Source organism: Cricetulus griseus, chromosome 4, assembly GCF_003668045.3.
Source record: "Cricetulus griseus strain 17A/GY chromosome 4, alternate assembly CriGri-PICRH-1.0, whole genome shotgun sequence".
In the NCBI taxonomy this organism is placed as follows: Eukaryota; Metazoa; Chordata; class Mammalia; order Rodentia; family Cricetidae; genus Cricetulus; species Cricetulus griseus.
Genome location: NC_048597.1, coordinates 63,985,333 through 64,007,426, shown reverse-complemented (window position 1 = coordinate 64,007,426; position 22,094 = coordinate 63,985,333). Strand labels below are relative to the sequence as shown.

The 22,094-nt window shown below is 41.5% G+C and overlaps 1 protein-coding gene and 2 long non-coding RNA genes across 5 annotated transcripts in view; 1 reads left to right on the top strand and 2 right to left on the bottom strand.

Moving 5' to 3' along the window:
- Window positions 1-22,094, top strand: part of Lpp (LIM domain containing preferred translocation partner in lipoma) — a 606,110-nt gene that overhangs the window by 567,758 nt on the left and 16,258 nt on the right. For all 3 annotated transcript variants that reach the window (XM_035444680.1, XM_035444681.1, XM_035444679.1), the window contains 2 exons: window positions 15,956-16,134; window positions 21,545-21,665. In XM_035444680.1, coding sequence (XP_035300571.1) covers window positions 15,956-16,134; window positions 21,545-21,665 — 300 coding nt within the window. The remainder of the gene's footprint in view (window positions 1-15,955; window positions 16,135-21,544; window positions 21,666-22,094) is intronic.
- Window positions 19-4,582, bottom strand: LOC118238799. Its single transcript, XR_004769964.1, has 2 exons — window positions 4,161-4,582; window positions 19-1,078 (listed from the first exon to the last, which is right to left on the bottom strand). It is a non-coding gene; the product is annotated as an uncharacterized LOC118238799 (long non-coding RNA).
- The window catches only part of LOC107977774, a 40,777-nt gene continuing 40,257 nt past the window's right edge, over window positions 21,575-22,094 (bottom strand). The window contains exons 3-4 of the long non-coding RNA XR_003484900.2: window positions 21,796-21,857; window positions 21,575-21,717 (exon numbers count right to left, since the gene is read on the bottom strand). This is a non-coding gene — a long non-coding RNA (uncharacterized LOC107977774). The remainder of the gene's footprint in view (window positions 21,718-21,795; window positions 21,858-22,094) is intronic.

The window sequence follows — 22,094 nt, the reverse complement described above, 5'->3', positions numbered from 1 at the left end:
AGATGAGGATTCACACCGTTAACCTCAACAAAATCAACTCTTTGCATTTTATTTACTCCCTCATGAGTCAAAGGTCACTTATTGCATACCTGCTGCCTATGACAGACACTTTGCTAGCTATGGAAATGAAAAGATAATTTAAGTCATGGCCCCATCCCCAGAAGTTCAAAGAACAGTGGAGATAAACACTGGCAAAACCAAGAATACAGTGAAACAGGCTGCAAGGGCATAGTTCTACCAGCAAAGCATTCTTTTCTTTTTTTTTTTTATTTTAACTTTCTATTTATTCTTTGTTTCTTTCACACCATGTATCTTCATCCCATTTACTTCCCCTTCCTTTCATATCAGCCCTCTGTTCTTGCAAATCTGCTCCCCCTGGAAGTAAAACAAAATAGTATTTAAGAGGAGAAATGGGTTCTTGCACCAAAAATTCTCCAGGGGAGAGGACACATACAATTGGAGTATGGAAATGGCCCGTCAGCTGTAAGTGCGAAGAATACCATTAAGAGAGCAACGAGGAGGGCAGCACATAAGACGAGTTCAGAGTTCAGAGTTCTTTGTCTGGAATCTAGGGAACATCCTGAGCAAAAGAGAATGGGTGAGTGTCCGGCAGCACCAGGGCTGCTTCTCCACAGGGAGACTTGTGTGTGGCTCCTCATCGGGAAAGAGGTGTGATCCTGTATGTCATTTCTTCTTGATGTTGTCCTTCACTCAGGGAAACATTTCTGAGGTTCTTTGCATCCAAACTTCCCAATGCACATTGGAAACTGAAGGAAGCCAGGGGAATAAATAACTGGACCCAAACCATGAAGTACATGTATTTGTGAAGACCAGGTTCAGCTGGAGAAGCAGAAAACAAAGTAGATCTGTTCATTTATTTCCCTCTTGGTGAGGCGGTAAGGAAGTAGACGCTCCTGGGCAAGGAGGGCAGGTTCTAGACTCCTGCTGTGCTGACATCCTGCTCCTTACCTCTAAGGGTGCTTCATTCCACCCTTACCCAAGTCTCCTTGGAGCAAAGCAGCAGGAAGTGAATGTTATTGTTGCAGGCAGCTGTGTATTTTAAAGTACAGTCCAGTTTCTGAAGAAAACAGAAACAGTTACCCAGACACACGTTAGCAAGTGGGTGACGCTTCTAAGGCTAACCCTGTCCTAAGTCTAAGGTTTCTCCTATTCTTTTGTGGACTTTTACATCTCAGAGATGCAGCCATTAATGAAGAACACTTTTAATATGTACAGAGTCGTCATACAGGTCCACATTTTTCAGTCTTTCCTTTCTCATAAAATATTTTTTTTTACCAACTATGCAGACACGAGTCAGGCAGGGTTGTGTTCAATCCTGTCTACCAATTGAGGACTTGGGATACGTGTAAATAAATAAGTAATGATAAAAGAATCTATGTTTTGCTTTCTTGTATAAAATTGTAATAATATTTGATCCTGGTGTTCCTCTGAGGATTTAATGGGTTAATTTGATTTAAAAAAAAAAAAGAGCCACACCCAATACTTAATATGGAGGACACATCTATTACTGCAGATCTCTCCCCTTTTCCTTCTTCCTCCTTTCTGTGAGTCTCCTCCAACCCTGGGGCTGTCTAATGTTTGCTGGAGGAGATTAAAGGGAGGCCAGCCCTTAGCCATTTTGAAATCCAGAGTTTTCTAGTGTGTCAAACAGTCAGAGAACTGTCATAAAGCAACAGGTGCCTGACCTCCTCACCACAGAGCAAGGACTAAATAGACTCAGAAATAATTGTTTTTCAAATGAAATCTTCAGATTTTAGAACTGTGTACCTGGTGTACTCTTGGTCAGTATGGAAAGGCTGAGTGACATGTTGGATATTTCTCTGGTTATCTGAGAGGAGATTATGGGATAACATGGTAGAGATAGTGACAGCAAATTATGTATTTTCTGACAAAAAAAAAATAATGGTACTTGGTTGGAGAAGGAAAACTGATGCTGACGCTGTGTCAGACATCTTTCAACGTGTTTGCACAAAAACAAAATTAAATCCCCAAGAGAAGAAATTTGACCAGAATATTAATAATCATAATAACAATATATCAGATCACAGAAAAGTAAATGATGTCCTTGACCACACTACTTTAGGAAGGGGTATGCAGGACACACACTAGCTCCGGAGCCTACAGTGCTGTGTTCTATTCTGGAACCCATGCTTTGAAAGGAACCAGGACAAACTGGAACTTGTGCTGAGAATAGTGGTGGGGGGATAAGAGACATAAATAGCCCATAAGAAAGGATGGAAAGGGTCCAGGTAGTTATCCCAAGAGAAGGCTCACAAGGGACAATATTTTCAGTACTCTTTGGGGCTGTTGCATAGAAAAGGCAGCAGACTTCCCTATAGAGGACAGAAGGAAGATTAAATATAATCTTCCAACAATTAAGTGGGCCAGTAGAATGGATACCTTCCAAGAGAGTCTGCTGTCCCTGGAAATGATAGTTTCAAGCTGGATAGGCCCTGACCAATTGAGGGTGCTGTAGGGAATTTACTCCCCATACTGACTGGGACAGATAGCTTACTTTAATACTTTCTCCATGATCCTCTCTAGCTTTAGCTGCTACACATCCCATTGATTATACCGTTAGAGAAATACATTGCCTTTGTTAATCGAAGACCATCCAAGAGAAAGTTGTTTTGTTTTCATTTAGAAATGGTAAAGAATAGCAGTGGCTGCCCAGGAAGAGAATGAGTCACCCAGGAATATGTATATTCCTGTGCTTTCCTGTGTGTCCCTTTTGCAACTAGGAATAAATAATGACTTGCAGGTTTTGAAAATTACCTACTCTATGGAGAAGGAAAGTCTATTCTGTATTTTAACTCTCAGGTTTTGTCATTATTTTCACTCAGCATGCCCAATCCTTTTGAATAAAGCTCTCTTCTGGAACTTACAGTACATTGATCAAGAACCTGTCCAAAATGTACTATTCATTCATTCATTGCATTCAATCATTGATTCAAGTACTTACAAAACAATTTCTACTGTGCTTTGTGAAACACATGTAGTGCTACCAACAGAAAGTAAGTTCAAATTTCTTCTTTGAAGAGCTTTTAAACACCCAGAAGCTGCACTTTTTGATAGGAGAGCCACCATAACTAATTGATAACAAATTTGTGGTTATAAAACCATCTTTTTTATTCTTTTATCTCCCACATCCAGCTGGTCAGGGATCTGGTAGTCTCTCAGCCAGCTGCAGCTCAGAGACACTTCTGAGTCTTCTGAACTGAGGTCTCTCAGAGGCCTAGACTACTGACCAGCTGGTGTGGAACAAGTGGGCCTTCTCATCCATCTCTCTCTACTAAAGGCGGTCTCTCCAGCATGACAACTTTGGTGTAGAAGTTACATATCCTGTGGCAGTGTAGAACTTCAAGAGAAAATCTTGTCATATTTTGTGTGTACTATAGAGAATCCTCCAAAAAGGCAGTACTCCATTAGCTAGGCTCTTCCCAGGACTCTAGCTCTCGCTGCTTAGCTGCTTCTATCACACGGGAGGATGGAGTGCAATGCGATGTGATTTCAGTTTGCAATGGGCTATAAACAGGTAACTCTATGCAGGTCCCTGCCATAAACAATATAGAACCACTGGGGGAGAGGGTGAAAGAATAGGAAAAAAAAAAAAAAAGACCAGTAACAGAGGTATCATCCAAAGCCATTGACCTCCAAAGCTAAGGTTTGTAGGAAGGTAAAACACACAGAGATCACAGTGATCTCTGCCTCGAACAAGAAGACTTTGTGTTAAAAAGTTTGGCTTGATAGGAATGAATACTGAGCTGAGGGAGAGGAGCAGGATGTATGTCTGGAAAGAGAAGGTCTCAGTGTTCAGAAGGACCAAGATGTCCAGTTAGAAGAGCTGGCCTTGGGAAGCCATCCCTGGCTTCAGAGCACAGACACGCAGAAAGATCCGTTGAGCAATCTCCCCTCTCTACTTTCTTCCCCGCCTTTGATAGTAAACATACCATTTCTATTAAAATTTGCTTCCCAGCTAAAACTGAACACAGACTCTGAACCGCCAAATCACTTTGGAGTGTTTTTCTTCTTACACCCCACCAACAACTGGGATGGCATGCATTTGAACAAACCAAAAGTGATTTCGCTCTTCTAGTTTTCAGAGCTTTTTGGCTAAATGCAGAGTGAGAAATTCATACCTTTTTCAAACAGTGTGGGTTCTTTTTCCCAGTTCCTCTCATCCATCTGGTTCTCTGGAGGTCTTGGAATCCAGGAAAGTGTTAGTTCACTGTGCTGAAATCCAAAAAAGACTGCTAAACTGTGAAAGAAAATTTGCATTCCAGAGACACTGAAGGAGTTAGTCCACAACTCTTGCAGCAAGACACAAACATCTGTATGTTCTGTCTCCTTTGTCTTTGAGGCAGTTGGAAAACCCTGTAGCATGGAAAACCCTGCATTCATTGTGCCTTTCATACCTATTTCATCTAAACCACTTTTGGTGTAGTAGGGAGTGCAGAAAGAAGAACCAAAACATGTTATTATTTTATTTCTAGTGTCAGAAAATATTACAGGCGAGATACAGTTTAGAAGAACAGCAAATAACTTTGCAGTCTTTATGAGATTCCATTCTCATGAATGGGTTCCCCAGCCGGGTATGTGGCAGACCCGTCAGCAGGCCTGTACTCAGAAGAAACCACAATCACCGCCATGACACTGGCATGTCATAATGACCTTTCTAAGCCATAGTTCTGTCTTTTGTCTTCCATTGGCAGAAGCATAATTAGAAGGCCTTGTTTTCAACAGAAGCCAAATGATTGCCAAATGTGCTCAAGTGATCTCCAGGAGTTCAGAGCTAGCTCACCGCCCTCTGGCTCTTCTCACTGCCACTCCCAGGAGTTAGAGGCTTAAAGTTTTCCCTTTCTTTTGAAAGAAGATCAAGTTTGGTTCAAAGAAGCTCTTCTGTCATAAGCATAAGTACAAGAAGAAACCTTCCATGACCCTGGTTGTTGGCTCGGGCCACTTGCGGCTTGCTGTAATGTGAGAAGTAATTGCAATCCATAAAGTCAGGTAGAAAATAAGCATCGTGGCAGGGCTGAGTCTCAGAAACCAGACACGTGAGCAGAATGGTACAAAGAAAATTTCTAGTCTTTGCTTGCAGATCTTTATTCTAATGGATGATTCAGGCTGGTTTAATTCTGATCTCAGATGTGCATGTAGGTGGTCATTACTGTATATACACAAAGCTGGAAAGAGCCTTGCTTGAATTTACAGCTTAGAATGTCCCGTAGATGAGTCCAATTACTCTCGATAATCAAATGGCATTAAGTAAAAGAATGCTGCCCTACTGACTGTGTGTGTATGTGTGTGTGAATAATTTCAGATCATTTATGGTTCAAGGGAAGTTTTTAGCAATATTTCTTTTTTGAGAGATACACTCTTGCTGAGATGAAAACAATGAATCCTAGGATTGAAACACACCTCAGATGTTACTTCATTTAATGTCACTCTTGTAACAGTCTTCTCAGATCCTCATTACCATCAGTGTGTAACAGTCTTCTCAGATCCTCATTGTCATCAATGTGTGACAGTCTTCTCAGATCCTCATTGTCTTCAGTGTGTGACAGTCTTCTCAGATCCTCATTGTCATCAGTGTGTGACAGTCTTCTCAGATCCTCATTGTCATCAGTGTGTGACAGTCTTCTCAGATCCTCATTGTCATCAGTGTGTGACAGTCTTCTCAGATCCTCATTGTCATCAGTGTGTGACAGTCTTCTCAGATCTTCATTGTCATCAGTGTGTGACAGTCTTCTCAGATCCTCATTGTCATCAGTGTGTGACAGTCTTCTCAGATCCTCACTGTCATCAGTGTGTGACAGTCTTCTCAGATCCTCATTGTCATCAGTGTGTGACAGTCTTCTCAGATCCTCATTGTCTTCAGTGTGTGACAGTCTTCTCAGATCCTCATTGTCATCAGTGTGTGACAGTCTTCTCAGATCCTCATTGTCATCAGTGTGTGACAGTCTTCTCAGATCCTCATTGTCTTCAGTGTGTGACAGTCTTCTCAGATCCTCATTACCATCAGTGTGTAACAGTCTTCTCAGATCCTCATTGTCATCAATGTGTGACAGTCTTCTCAGATCCTCATTGTCTTCAGTGTGTGACAGTCTTCTCAGATCCTCATTGTCATCAGTGTGTGACAGTCTTCTCAGATCCTCATTGTCATCAGTGTGTGACAGTCTTCTCAGATCCTCATTGTCATCAGTGTGTGACAGTCTTCTCAGATCCTCATTGTCATCAGTGTGTGACAGTCTTCTCAGATCCTCATTGTCTTCAGTGTGTGACAGTCTTCTCAGATCCTCATTGTCATCAGTGTGTGACAGTCTTCTCAGATCCTCATTGTCATCAGTGTGTGACAGTCTTCTCAGATCCTCATTGTCATCAGTGTGTGACAGTCTTCTCAGATCTTCATTGTCATCAGTGTGTGACAGTCTTCTCAGATCCTCACTGTCATCAGTGTGTGACAGTCTTCTCAGATCCTCACTGTCATCAGTGTGTGACAGTCTTCTCAGATCCTCATTGTCTTAAGTGTGTGACAGTCTTCTCAGATCCTCATTGTCTTCAGTGTGTGACAGTCTTCTCAGATCTTCATTGTCATCAGTGTGTGACAGTCTTCTCAGATCCTCATTGTCTTCAGTGTGTGACAGTCTTCTCAGATCCTCATTGTCATCAGTGTGTGACAGTCTTCTCAGATCCTCATTGTCATCAGTGTGTGACAGTCTTCTCAGATCCTCATTGTCATCAGTGTGTGACAGTCTTCTCAGATCCTCACTGTCATCAGTGTGTGACAGTCTTTTCAGATCCTCACTGTCATCAGTGTGTGACAGTCTTCTCAGATCCTCATTGCCATCAGTGTGTGACAGTCTTCTCAGATCCTCATTGTCATCAGTGTGTGACAGTCTTCTCAGATCCTCATTGTCATCAGTGTGTGACAGTCTTCTCAGATCCTCATTGCCATCAGTGTGTGACAGTCTTCTCAGATCCTCATTGTCATCAGTGTGTGACAGTCTTCTCAGATCCTCATTGTCATCAGTGTGTGACAGTCTTCTCAGATCCTCATTGTCATCAGTGTGTGACAGTCTTCTCAGATCCTCATTGTCATCAGTGTGTGACAGTCTTCTCAGATCCTCATTGTCATCAGTGTGTGACAGTCTTCTCAGATCCTCATTGTCATCAGTGTGTGACAGTCTTCTCAGATCCTCATTGTCATCAGTGTGTGACAGTCTTCTCAGATCCTCATTGTCATCAGTGTGTGACAGTCTTCTCAGATCCTCATTGCCATCAGTGTGTGACAGTCTTTTCAGATCCTCACTGTCATCAGTGTGTGACAGTCTTCTCAGATCCTCATTGCCATCAGTGTGTGACAGTCTTCTCAGATCCTCATTGTCATCAGTGTGTGACAGTCTTCTCAGATCCTCATTGTCATCAGTGTGTGACAGTCTTCTCAGATCCTCATTGTCATCAGTGTGTGACAGTCTTCTCAGATCCTCACTGTCATCAGTGTGTAACAGTCTTCTCAGATCCTCATTGTCATCAGTGTGTAGCATTCATCTAACAATGACAAAATGCAAATGCTTGTGCAGTGGCTCTTCACTTCACAGAGATGACTGTGTAGATTTTGCCTTACTTTTGGGCCATTTGCAGTGAGGAGCTTGGTGCTTCAGGAAGAATCCAGTGATGGGATTGGAGTTAGGGAACTCAGAAGAAACCATGCCATTTGGGTCCTGGACATGACATCTTCATTGATTAGGGATAATATTGGGAAAATCCACCTCACTGGAGACAGTATCCTAATACATCAAGCAAAAAAGAACAGGAAGTCCCAAATGATGGATTTATGAAGTGTTATGAGACAGCAGAATGCTAAAGATGAGAAGGGCATTTTGTGGGATCACCGTGACAGGGAGCTAGCAGAAACTTATTGTGTAGCAAAAGTGTGAAATAGAGAAAAGCTTGTTTGCCTTTGACTTGGAAGACACAGATTCAAACCCTGGTCACATTAAGATGTGTCACTTAGAAACTACATTCTACCTCCCCATGCCCTGTTGCTGTGAAGGTATCTGCACGCTTAATGAACATGTCCAGGTGCCAGGCTTTGAATGGGGTAGATAAAGGAATGAAAACTATTTTTATAAAGAAATGTTATGTAATACTAATGTTTCAGCTAACATTACACACTGGACACTAAGTTCTTCCTTTTGTATATGGGACCTTATTTAACTATTAAAACATCCAGGGAGACATTTTCAGTTTTAGTAGGTAAGGAAAACAAAAGCCAGAAAAGTCAGTTAATTCTTAGACTTTCAAACCCAGCCTCTTGAATTCATCACCAGTTCTTTGACTGTATGACAGGTCTGCTGCAGTTCTCACATGAATAAGTCCTAACAAGACTATGCCTTGAAGATGTTGTAAAAACAGATCTCTTATTGGACTTGGCTTGGAAGGAAAGGAATCCTATTCTTTATTCCCCTCTCACGATAGTCTCACTAGAGTTCTGTGATCTTTTAATTTGCCCCTGGCAAGAATGTCTGACACATAAATGTCAGCATTACCTCCCCTTGTTTCTCAAGGATTTTGATACATCCAAGAAAAGTACTTTGGAAGGCCAGCAATCAGCATGGCTTACATGTTTTAAAGTGAGAATCACCTCTGAGCTGTAAGGAATAGCTAGACAGATGTCTTTTAACCATAGCTATCTATTGTTGGTTTGTTTGTCTGCGTAGGTCTCTCATTGACCTGCAACTTGCCCAGTAAGCTAGACTTGCTGGCCAGTGAGCTCCAAGAATCCACTTCTTTGTCCTGTAGCAGCACTAGCAATTACATACATGTACCATAACACCTGGTTTTTAAATTTTTTTATATTTTGCCAGGTATTGGTGGCACACACCTTTAATTTAATCCCAGCACTTGGGAGGCAGAGGCAGAGGAAGGCGAATCTCTGTGACTTTGAGGCCAGCCTGGTCTACAAAGCGAGTCCTAAACAGGCTCCAAAACAATACAGAGAAGCCCTGTCTCAAAAAACAAACAAAAAATTTTTATATGTTATTTTATGTGTATGGATTTTGAGTTCTATATATGTTTGTACACCACACACAAGCAGTGTCCCCAAAAACCAGAAATGGGTGTTGGCTTATCAGAACTGGTGTTACATATGGTTGTAAGCTGCCATATGAATTCTGGGAATTGGACCTGGGACTTCTGGAATCGATGAACCATCTCTCTGGTCCTGTTAAATCTGGCGTTTTTGTTTTTGTTTTTGTTTTTTAAACATGAGTTCTGGTGATTGAACTTAGGTCTCTGTGCTTGCTTGACAAGCACTCACTAGGTGAGATACCTCCCCAACTCTCTTGTTTCTTAGCTTTAAAGCAAATTGTATAGTCTAAACATAAATAAAATTCTTGTCTTCTACTTCATCATCCTATGCTAATAACTCTATGAACCTCTTGTATGTTCAGTTGTTTATATGTATGTTAATTCCTGAAAATACTGAATTCTCCCATGCCAGCCCACAGATTTTTGTTTCAATATTCTACCTGAAGAGTGAGTTTTGTTTGAAGGCAGGCTTATCTGAGACATCTCTCAAGGAAGCCAAGATAATGTTGAAGACTCCTGTCATAATGTAACATCAGTGTCAAAGAATATTAAAATCACTTAGCTTTCAAATACCAACCCAAACCTCACCAAGAAGAGAGGGAATAGTCATGAACTGCAGAAATCAGCCTGTTCTCCCCCAATTCTCCAGTAATCCTCTCTGTGTGTTCCCACTACAGGTTGTTCATGTCTCTGTGAGAGCAATGTGCCATGTGCTTTGCCTTCAATATGTTGTTTATAGATTAGTTTAGCTCTCCTATTCTGGTGGGAACTGTGAATGAAAGGGTGGTATCTCCAAGGTCGCTTTCCCTCTGCCCCTCCCAGGATTTTAAGCACTTTGTTCCTTAGGCTTTCAGGGAATGTGGCTTATTAGAGGAGACAATGAAGTGTTTATTTAAACAGACTTAATAAGAAATTTGAAGAACTATAGGCAACAATGCAAAGAGTTATACAGGATTTCATATAAAAAATGTAAGTTGGAATTCTTACATAGAATCTTCAGTTAGCTGTTTCATACCTTGTGTGTCTGTCTGTCTGTCTGTCGGTCTGCTTGTAATAAAGGAAGTCATGACATCACAAAAATATAGTTTTGGTATCTAGTAACATTTGGGGAAAAATCATAATTTTCAACTAGAAAAGGAATTTTGATTCTGACTAGAAAGTCACAGTTTAGGGATAGCACTAAATATGCTGTGATTATTTCAGTCTGTTTTGGAACACAGATACAACTATAAATTATACATCTTGATGTAGATACAGGTGGAGGGAAGCCCAAAGTCATGAAAAGGTTGCAGTAGGAAGTGTGGGCTTCACAGGAAGGCAGAATTGTTGGGTGTTTAACTGCAGGCTCATTGGAGCTCCCAAGATTGAATGAAGTCTTTGCCTGTGGAGACTCTGAAGCATAACCATCCACTTGAAGCGCTCTTGAGCATCAGAATCAAGAACAGATGTACAGCCCATAAGTGAATTAGACAATAGAATTATTTTAACTTAAGTAATCACATTGGCACTTGAACAGAAATTTGCTGAGTCACAGGCCAGTCTCTTTCTGTGGAACCACATTGCCATTCTGTTGGTAACACTTATACTTGAAATGCGCTTCCCAAGTTTTCACCTCACTGTTCATGTAGAAAAGGGTGCCATTTGTTCAGAAAGAAATGAAGGAAATGAGGCATTTCCGGGCCCAGCTGATGACTCAGGGGTGCTGCAAACCTGGCCCCTCACAACCCTCTCAAGTATGGTACACCTGAAACTTGAAGTTTACTGTCTGGCAGGTTTTACATGGTTATATAAAATAATTTTATTTTAAATAAATTATCCACAGTTTGTTCGTTTATCATCTAGTTAAAATTTATGAAGCATCAATTTTATGTGGAAACACTATGTAAATGCTGGTATCCAACAATGAGTTTTCTGTCTAGTGGTGTAGGAGTTTGGGGGACAGATGGTCTTAAGATCACGACGTGTTTCCTGATTTCATTTCTTTGCATGTAACTTGCAGGTAGTAAGCCTGAATGCCTTCTGTTTGCAACATAAAGTGTGTCTACAAAAATAAGTAGTCTGAACATTGGAATTGTTCCCCATTGCATAGGGAACCAGGAGGCATGAATCTGCTTCCAGCCTTGTTCATGATCCAGGCCTTGGTTTCTTGATTCCATTGGGGTGGTGGCTTATAAGCAGTGTAGTATGCATCTCACAGACTCTGTCCTTTCACACTGCTCATCTAGGAGTAGGTTTGGGCTCTTTTAGATGTGCCACTTGGTATCATTTCTCTAAGCATGCATTTCAAGGGAGGCAAATGTTGTAAACTCTAGACCAGAGAAATTATAAAGCCATCCAGGCTCTAACATTTTCACTACCTTTTTTTTTTTTTTCTTTTTATCACAGGAAGATCAAAACTTTTTCTCAAACACGAGCTGTCACCCCAGCATCTTATAATCCTTCCTGTCTTGTGATATTGCTCATTTAGCCAAAAATGTAAGATCACATTTTAACTTTATAAACTTAAAGTTTAACAAAACTCTCTTTCTCATCTTCCAGCTCGTCTTACACTTCCGTCTCTTGATTGAAAGCACACACACTGACCAGTATATTCCTGTCTGACGTGTTAGCTGGAATAACACTCTTGCAGTTAGTGTTTGTGCTGCCTGGGTGCTTCATTTATATTCAGCTGCTCCTTCCAGCTCTTCTGCTTGGGAATTAGAAAAGTTATTTATATAGCACCCAAGGATATAAAAGCTACAACCAGATTGTATCTCAAATTTAAAAACAGTTGAATTGGGGAGTTTTAAGTACAAGTTTGTTTGTGATCTTACTTTAATCTTTAGTTCAATTTTGGTTCCTAATCACAACTGGATCTTCATCATTTCACAGAAGTTCATAATCTGTGCCTTCCAACTACATATCCCCTGATTCTTTTCTGTGACTCTGAAATCTTTGCTTTTGAACCATACTTTGATTAGAGTAACTGCCCAAAATAGTGTCTGTTGCAAAATTAATAAAATATAGATTCTTCACTAAGCTTAAGTGACAAGGTCTTCCATGGTTCAGTACCAGTTCCTTCCAGATACCATGAGCTATGCAGGCCCGCGGCAAGGATGACTATTTGTGCAGATGATACAGTATGCTGCCCAGATGTCTCTTCAAGATTGAGGCTCTTATTGCCCCAAGCTGCTGAGAATGTTCACTGTTGAAGGCTCTTAGCTAGGTCCTTCTGTGTTAATTATCACCTGAATGAAAACTCTTCAATCAAAGTCACACTTCTTTCTTGGGGATCTTCTTGGGTCCACTGACTGATAGGTGCAGCTATAAAGGCTGTCATCACTAGCTTTGTAGAAGGACAATTCTGCATGTCAATCCCAGCCATCAAGTCCCCCATGGCCCCATCTAGGTCTTGGTGGTAGCTACATCCTAGATCTCACCTAGCCATTCCTTTAATCTCCCATAGATGCTGATCACAAGAACACTTCTCAGTAACTTCCAGTGTGCAAAGTTTTCTCAAAATCTATTTTTATAGGTGATACATCCTGAAACTAGAGTCTGATGGGGAGAGAGAAGAGAGATCACTATTTGGATATGTAGATGTCATATGGAAAGCACCCCATAAGCATCCCTATGGTAGCAGAGAATGTGACTTATTTTAGCATAACAGAAGGAGGATCAGGAAAGATTTCTTTTTCAGAATAAGTGGATTTAGAGATTCATTTGTAAAAATAAGATATTTTCTAGGAAAAGAAAAAGAAAGGAAAAGAAAAGAAGGCCTGGGCATGTGTACTGTTTTTTTTTTGTTTTTTTTGTTTTTGTTTTTTTTTAAGATATAGCAATGAGCTCAGTGTGGTGGCTAAAAAATGAAGCCCACGTGTGAGAATAATGGGAATGAGAAGCCAAGACACAAAGCACACCACTGATTGTAAAGGTCCCCAAGCTGTAGAGTGCTCTTCTGCTGACTGCCCTCCTGTTAGACATGGTGCCTGTTGCACATAGAGGAAGTGACTTGAACAGACTAAGAGGCATTTCTCTTCCACTGATTCTACTGAAGTCTGTTTCCTTCAAAACTGTTATTTTACCTTCTACTCTATCCTACTTTAGAAAAGCTAGATATGTACATGAAGAGCCCAGCTTTTTATTTTAAAATAACCATGTATAAAAAGTTGTAAAGCATCCCATTGTTGGGATTAAAGTTTTATGATTAGAAATTGCTAAAGGTTTTAAGTAGGGAGAGAGAGTAAATATGTGAACCCCTCTTTCAAACCTCTGTCAAGAGTATTTCCATTTGTTTCTAGTACGTATCTGGTAGTAGGAAATTGGCCCTTTCTTGTGTTGTTAGTAAATATAAAACTGAAGAATAGGGGTCAATCATTTTACCATTGAGAAATCTGAAATCTGAAGCAAAGAAATAATACAGAAGAAATTTTTATAAAGATCATACAGAAGGTGCTGTCAAAGCCAGGACAATGTAGCATGTTCTTTATGTCGCATGCTATTCTTGTTATGGCTGTACATGAGTTTGCCAGACCACTCCAAATGGCCAGGAGTCAGAAAAGTAGAAGTGCCAGCCTCAAGTGTCCTCAAGAGTTCAGTGACCCAGTTTACCAGTCAGCTCTAAGTCTGTGACCTTACCTGAGAAGTGACAGCCTGGACTACAGGGAATGCTAGAACCCTCCAGCCTGACAATGTGAAGAAGGGAAGAGTTGTATAGTAAAGGGAGTTGTTTAATGAAGGTTAAGGTACCCTTCATGTCCTGTGTCCAAGCCAACTACTTCCTTGGAAATGTCATTTTATTTTTTATGATTTGGGAGCATTTTTCCATTAGGTTAATTTTAGGCATGTTTAAAGCTTGTTTTCATTGTAGAACTCTCCAGATTACCCATCCTTTGAATAGAGCACTCACAGACCATAATGCTTTCCCTTGGAAACCGGCTAAGCCTTTTTGTTGCTCAGAGCCAGGCCTCAGCGCAAACAAACACACTCTCTGGTCTAGCATTTTCTGGTTTATTCAACTCCATTATGGACTGGGTATAAGTAGAAAAAAAGTTAAACCCCAGAGAGGCAAAACAGAAGCCCTAGGAAGATGATTGACCTCAGATCACCAGGGTAGAAAAGAAGCAGGCTTGTCATTCTCCAGACCATCATCTGCCCCAGAATTTCAGTCCGTAAGCCTCTGCTATTTTAACTTTACCATTTCAAGATGGGGGGATGTAGCTTAATTGTTTCCATGAGTTTATACTATGACTAAAGGCATAGGAGAGGATAATGATGGATTTACCAGTTCATATTGGGATGGATCTAGAGTTGGAGGCAGTGGACCAGGGCTGTGCTGCCATGGTGGAGTTAAACAATATTTCTTTATTGATTCTTTCTGTAGGCATTCATCCCCAGCTTGTATTTTATCCCAAGCAGTCTTCTGGGACAGAGAAATATATTTTTAAGAAATACTCTCTTCCTTTAATGAAACGACACTATTGTGAGGTAATGAGGTATATGTTCAGGTTGTTCATCAAAGAGCCTTTTGAGCTGTATATTGGAAGGTCAGAATGGCAAACTGTCACAGTTCATGTAGTCATAGTCAAGACACAAAAGTTGGGTATTTGCCTGGGGTGGGGTGGGGGGGCAGAAATGAGAGTGAGTGTGAATATCCTGCTTGGATGTGACGAGGAGCTGAGCCTAGAGAGAGAGAGAGATTGAGTATCATTGAGGGAATTCAGTCTATATTATGGTGCCACAAAGAGTTTTGTTCGGAAAAAATACCTGATCCCAAAAATACCTGATCCAATTTCAAGAAGCAAATTGGGCATCCTTATGGAGACAAAGGATTTGGGCGGGGGCGGGGGAGATAAACAAAGCAGCTAATGCCAAAGAGTTGCCTTGGGTCAGTTTTCAGGACACCCGTTACCTCAATGCAGGCATATCTCGCCTCAGGGCATCTGAAGACCTCACAGTAAGAAGGCAATGTCTCCTTAATTCCCATGCTCCATCCACGGCTGGCTCTTCCTGTTGACATCTACACCCTACATTGATTCCAGATTCTACTAAGTCACTTCAGATACTTCATTTGAGAATAACACACATCACACATGAAAAAAGATTATTGCTTGAGAACACAGTCTGGGGCAGGGTTAACAGCTGGAGGCTTTGAATGCTGACTTGCTGAATAATTAGCTCTTGAGGTTCATATGTATTCCTAAGGCTCGGTGTATTTTCAAATCCAGGTAAACCTGATTTCTTAGTTTACTTTTCACAACCTGACCACCACTTTATGTCCAACTTTCCTATCAGGGATTCAGCTAGCCTGAATTTTGAGATTTTTCAATGGAAGCTTTGATTTGGGCTCCACAGAGAGGTGTACACTTGTTGAAGTCATTACACAGATAGAAAGTTAGGTGCCTCAGTGACCCTATTAGGTCTTTAATGTTGAATCATGTTTTTCTTGTTACAGTAAAGCAGTTTTCTAAGTACAGGACCTGGACAATGTAGTTCAGCGAACACATCCAGCCTACCACCTGTTCTTATAAATAAAGCTTTACTGAATTACAGGCCCTTTTCATGTGTGCACTCAGAAGCAGCCTTTGCCTTAGGCGGGTACATTGAGTGGTTAGTACCACAGGTCCTTACTATCTGAACCTTTACTGAGAACTGTGTCATCACTCTTGATGAAGTCGAAAGGAATGCCGTAGAAGGCAGACAGTGGGTATTGTAAAACATAGGTTTGCTGCCTACTGCCTGGGTGATACCCTCTGACATGCTTGTGCGCCTCATTCCCACTGACGCTGCCCATGCTTTCCCTAGAATGTTGTGATACACACTGGAGCCATGGCATTCTGCTGAACTGTTTTCTTTCTTTCCCCAGAATACTCTGGAGCAGTGCAATGTGTGTTCCAAGCCCATCATGGAGCGGATCCTCCGTGCCACCGGCAAGGCCTACCATCCTCACTGCTTCACCTGCGTGATGTGCCGCCGCAGTCTGGATGGCATCCCCTTCACCGTGGATGCTTGTGGCCTCATCCATTGCATCGAGGACTTCCACAAGTAAGCAGAGGCTCTCGCCTCCAACCTGCCAGTCCTCTTGAAGTCTGCTCCCAGGGCCTGTCACTGGCTATGCTTCTTTCTGAGCTGTATATGCCAGCACCTAGGCATATATTCTAAGAGTTATCTCCAGTGCAGGGACTGACATTTGGGGAATCCCTGTCATAATCCAGTTTCTCCTCTATTCAGAGCTTCTCTGCAATCGATCATATCTTTGTGCAGCTGTAGATATGGGCGAGCCGATTTGGTTGACAAGAGCCATGGCATTTAGCAAGTTGCACAACTTCTCCCAGTTCTTCAGTTTAGTTATCTGACCAGAGCTTGACCTAATGGTCTCCTAACTGTGACAACCTCTGCACCCCTGTTAGTGAAAAGGTAGGAGGTGCTCCTAGATCGTTGCATAGATACAGACAGCCATTCTGTCACACAGTTCCAGTGTGAAAGGCAGCTTCATGCCATAGCCAACACGTGCATGTCCTCCCTTAGCCTCCTCCCCCACCAAGGTCTTGTGTGCCTCAGTACACTTTCTGAGGACATTGTTAGTGCAGGATTTATTGTGCAGCATTTTAAGAAGCATCAGAGATCCTGAGAAAACATTCTCAGGATCAAGTGTACTAAACCACAGGTAGGCCTAGAAACATGATTCCCCTTCTTCATGACTCGGATTTTACAGTCCCTCTTTCCTCCGTTATAGGTTTCGAGAAAATGATAGCTTTGTGTTTTTCTTAATTGTTCTGGTTAGCTGGCTACCTGGTTCATCACATCAGGGCCCATGTTTATGATGGTCTGTGTGGAAAGCAGATATGGCTTGCTAATGCAAGGCAGGACGGCCTCCATGTTTCCGTTCACTGGACAGTCACTTTAAGAGTGGTTTGTAAGGCCCCCAAAAGATGAAGCACATTGCTGACCACTTTGGGCTCCGCTCTGGGGCTCAGGACAGGCTGTGGGTTTCTTTCACCACTGTTGATTGTCAACATCCAGAAGGGACTTTCCACAAGCAGTTTGGGGACCTGAGACTCATATTTTTAAAATGAATTTCCTGACCACTCTCCCAAGGAGCAGTGAAAGCAAAAACTGCCCCAAAAGACGTGAGGCTGAATGATTTTAAAAACCCCAGAAATTTTCAACCTGGATTAGACAAGAAAAGGCTTGCTTTTAAAGGGCAGTCACGGCATAAATTGTACTTCACATTATTGCTATTTTTAGCTTGTAATTACACATAAAAAAAAAAACCCTGCATCTATTTAAGGGACATGAAAAGATACCAACAGGGAGTGTTTTTCTGTCACCATTTCCCTCCTCTTTGAGACTTTCACAATCCAAGAAAGACAGGTAGATGTAAGCAGGGTGCACACGTTTGCATTGCAGGGAAAGCCTGATCTATTACACCCCTCAATTAAAAGAGGAAATCAGTTCTGACAAATGTAAGTTTGTGTCTCTGCCACTTATCGTTCATTTCTAATGGTGAGCAGCATAATTAGAGACTTGCAAGGAGTGACATAAGCGTGTGGGTCTGAACACTAAAAAAGCAGCCTTGAGCAACCAAAAGGGTAGGTGGAGTACATACATCTCAAGCCTCACCCCCTCACCCCCTCCCCCTTTCAATGCACATGAAAAGAAATAACTTTAAAAAATGATGTTATCTGCACAATTAACAGATATGGTGGGGGTAGCTTTTGGATACCACTCTTTGATGGAAAGGAAATAAAAGAACATTTTCCAGAGCACTTATTGCTTAGCTTTGAAGGTACTAGAATACAGAGTGTCTAACCTTCCACCACAGGGTGCTAGCCTTCCAACATGGGGTGTGTACTGAACAGCCAGGACGACCAACAAAGGGGCAGAGCCTGCTTCTCTACTTTGGGAAAGCTTCTTCTTCTTAGCTTTTGCTGAATGGGTCTCCATTGTGGGCTTTTAGGAAACACATTTTAGCTTAATTCTCACATTCACAAGCTTCTCTCTATGTGCCAGTAGCTGTGTTGGTAGCTGTGCCGGTAGCTGTGAAGGAGACACTAGACACAGAGAGCTGGATGGGAGGTACTTATCAGTGCTGGACTTGTGGAAAGATGCAGACTATGCCAGCATAATGGGATTCAGGGCAGAAAGGGCAGCACCGGAAGGTAGGCACAGGAAAGCTGCCCTGTCTTCTTCAGAACTGATCATTTGACTCTGGGATTCAGACAGGCCTCATGCAAGCAGAACTGGAAGTGTGCTATGAAGATGGATGAGAAACGGGGGGATGACTGATAGAGGATATGGGGGTTGGCTCTTGGCACAGTCTGTAAAATGGCATCTCAGAACTTGTCACTTGAAGGGCAGCATCTTGAGCCTTAGCAAATGGGCGATTTTCATATAAATACCTTTGGTTAAGGTTGACTCATGTCCTACAACCCACTGGGAATTGAACTCTTCTACAGACATGATCACCAGTAACCACTGAAAACTCCCTTATAGGGAGACTATTTTAAGCCCTGTACACAAGTATGTGGGAGGTAGGCAGTGGAGACACACACACACACACACACACACACACACACACACACACACTCTCACCCTCCCTCCCTCCTCATTTTCCCTCCATGGCTGTCTTTAAAGGCTAAACTTATTATATATTTCAATAAAACTTATTTGATTTTTACCTCTCCTTATCCCCAGTTATGAATTCATGCCACCTTTATATTTGAATAATTTTGTAAGTCAGTCATAGTGTTGCCTGCTTTGTAATGAACTATACAGGTGAACAAATTTTTATAGTACCAGCTTAGATAATTTTTGCAAGAAGGTATACTAAATATAAAAGTTAAGAACAAATACAGAAGCATGGAGAATCCCCCATCAGGCTGTGCTAGAATCTCTTTGAGTCTGTGTTTCTTGTGCCAGGATAGTGGGAGTGCACTGCTCTTTTTAGTGTAGGAGGCATACATAGTGTGATCTGTGTTTTCCTGGCCGAGGTGCCTTGTGTGGTGTTAGGCTTCCTGTGCCTAGGGCAAATACCCAAGTAGGAAAGGTCTATTTGGGCACGTGGTTTTCAGAAGTTTTGGTCCATAATAAGCTGGTCCTCCATTTCTGGACCTATGGTGAAGCGGTATATAGTAGAGGAAAACCATGATTGGACAAAGCTATTCACCTCATGGCTGCCAGGGACAAGATGTGCCCTTGAAAGGTATATTGTCATGATCTTCTTTCTCTAATTAGTCCAAGTCCTAAATCTCCACCACCTCCTGATAACACCATTGCACTATGACTCTAATAATGGAGGAATCTGTTGAAGTCAAAGGTATCACAATCCAGTTACCTCCCAAAGGTTCATCAGCTGGCAACTAAGTGTCAAGTATGTGATCCCAAAGGGACATTTCATAGCCAAATATAGCACTGATCCATTTGGTTGTTTAATTTAGCATTCATTTGCTAATTTGCCAAAAATATGTTGGATATGGAATGACTAGGTTCATGACTCCGTTGACTGAAGAATAGAAATGATAAAAAATACTTCCTCATAATGTGGCCATGTAACAGGCACTTAATAAACAGTAACCATCAAAACTGTTTTCATCCTATTATTATTACTATTTTATTTATTATTATAATCCACTTGGTGCAAGTTCAGCACTGGAAAACACCTCAGATCATGAGACCACAGTGACAGCTCCTGCCTTGCCATGTTGCTAAGGAACAGTGATTGGTTAGTGAGAATGAGGTTTCAGGCTGTCTAGAGAAGGGCCATGAGACCAGACATAAAGTCTAATAACACCTTTCCCACAGAAAAAGATAGCAGATGTTTCATGTCATTAGGAATTGTTCAAATTCCTCCTGTAAGAACCCATATAGTGGTCACCAAAGACAGAATTAATTACTACCTAAATAGGTAAAGTAAAAAAGAAAAGAAGAAATCGTATCCTGGAGGAATACATCTACCTGGGAAAACTGGGGGAGGCTGTGGCTACTTCTGCCCTCACAGTGTCCTTGTAGCTGGGGAAAGGAAGTTTTGCAGTTGATAGAAGTCTGCCTATTTTACTACTGATAACCCAGATTCAAAAATAATCAGGTAATCCAAAGCAATTTTTGCCACTGAATATAAACTTCTTGCATAAAATATCAATTATAACAACCCTGATTACTACCGCAGTTGTACCATGATCCTCTTAATTTTTCTTTCACAGCAATCAATCGATCTGCTACTTAATTCATGTTTATTTAGATTACAGCCATACAGATGCCTTTTGGGTGCCACCAGGAATATTAAAATGTACATACAGAGTATAATGTATGTAAAAGTGCTTTGACAGCCATGCAGTGCTCTGCACAGTATTAGATTATATCATTATTTCCTTTTAAGTCTTACGACAAGTAGATAAATTTTAACATCATTAATCTTAAAACCATTACCATGAAAAACTTCAGTAACTTACTCAGTGTCTCTCTGTATATCCTTTCTCTCTCGTTTGGTTTTACTTTTTGAAATAGGAGCTGCTCACTCGGTAGGTTGGAACTTAGGGTGATCCTCCTGCCTCAGCCTCTCTAGTACTAGGATTTCATATGTGTTGGTCTATGTTTCTTTTAATGATTTTCTTCAGTTCTTATCTGTGTGCATTCTAATCATACCTCATTTTACACCTTCACAAATGCTATCCTTAAATTCTAGAAAATACGGATGGATTCATAACCCATTTTTTTCAGCCTGCTAACCAGTTAAGACAAAAGGTTCTGTTAGTGAGTAATAATAAATTAAGAAATATATTAAAGTTCCTCACTAATAGCTTCAAACATGTGTGTGCACACACACGTGTGTTATAGACTTGGATCATGCTAAAGTCCCTTATATAAACAAAGTGTAAGTAATGTGTACTTTGCCATTGTGAGTTTTTCATAAAATATATAGTAAAACCACCAACCTCTGCCATTTGGTAAAACCTGTGTGTGTGAGGCTTCTTGTGGCCTAGAATTGAAGACACATTCTGAAGAAAAAAGCTGCAGAGATTCCTAATTGCAGGATTTCTAGGGCACAAGGAAGGCACACTAACTAAGTAAGAGGGTAATCAGAACCTGCCAGGACCTTTGTCCACCATGTTCAGGCGGGACCTTGTTCTCTATATTCATCTAGGTCATGCCTAGGGACTAGTGTGGTTCTATGTACAGGATTGATGCATATCACATGCCTGCTAAAGAGACCTTGAAGGCTCCCTATACAAAGCAGTTCACACCCTCTTCCAGTTCATACCCTCTTTCCTGTGAAATACATAGCATGCACCATCTGTAGAGGCCTCTTACTGTCTCGTGCTCTTTAGGTCAAGGTCACACAGGACATACAGACCAGGTGTCGTCCTGTGGCGTCACAGGACCTTCTCTTTCCTGCTGTGTCCTTCTCCATCTGCATCTGTACTTCACGTCTCACCAGAATTCTGTCTGTTTTTAGGAAATTTGCCCCGCGCTGTTCTGTGTGCAAGGAGCCTATCATGCCTGCCCCAGGCCAGGAGGAGACCGTCCGCATCGTGGCTCTGGATCGTGATTTCCATGTGCACTGCTACCGCTGTGAGGTCTGTGGCATCCCCACGTGAGAGCAATCATGAAACATGGAGACCTTGATGCCTAACAAAGACCTTGGTGTTAACAGACAGGATTCAGCTCTGACACAGGCAGTTAATGCGGTGACATCACACAACTCACCCCACTCGGCACAGTCCTTCTCTCTGTACAGATGCTTCAAATTCTTACCCCTCCAGATGTAGCTGTGAGACAAAAACAAAATTGTATGTCATAGGACAGTGTAAACCATTAAGCTAGACAAAAGGCAGTGATGATGATGATGGTGATTAATCTGTAGCTAACGATTTGGTTAACTGTTTCTTTGGGCAGAGGGGCCATTACCACCCAATGAGAAGGATAAGAATTCATTCATTTCAGAGGGGCAGGAACTTCTCATTCAAAGTCATAGGGGAATAGTTATATAGTAGTTAGCTTCCAAG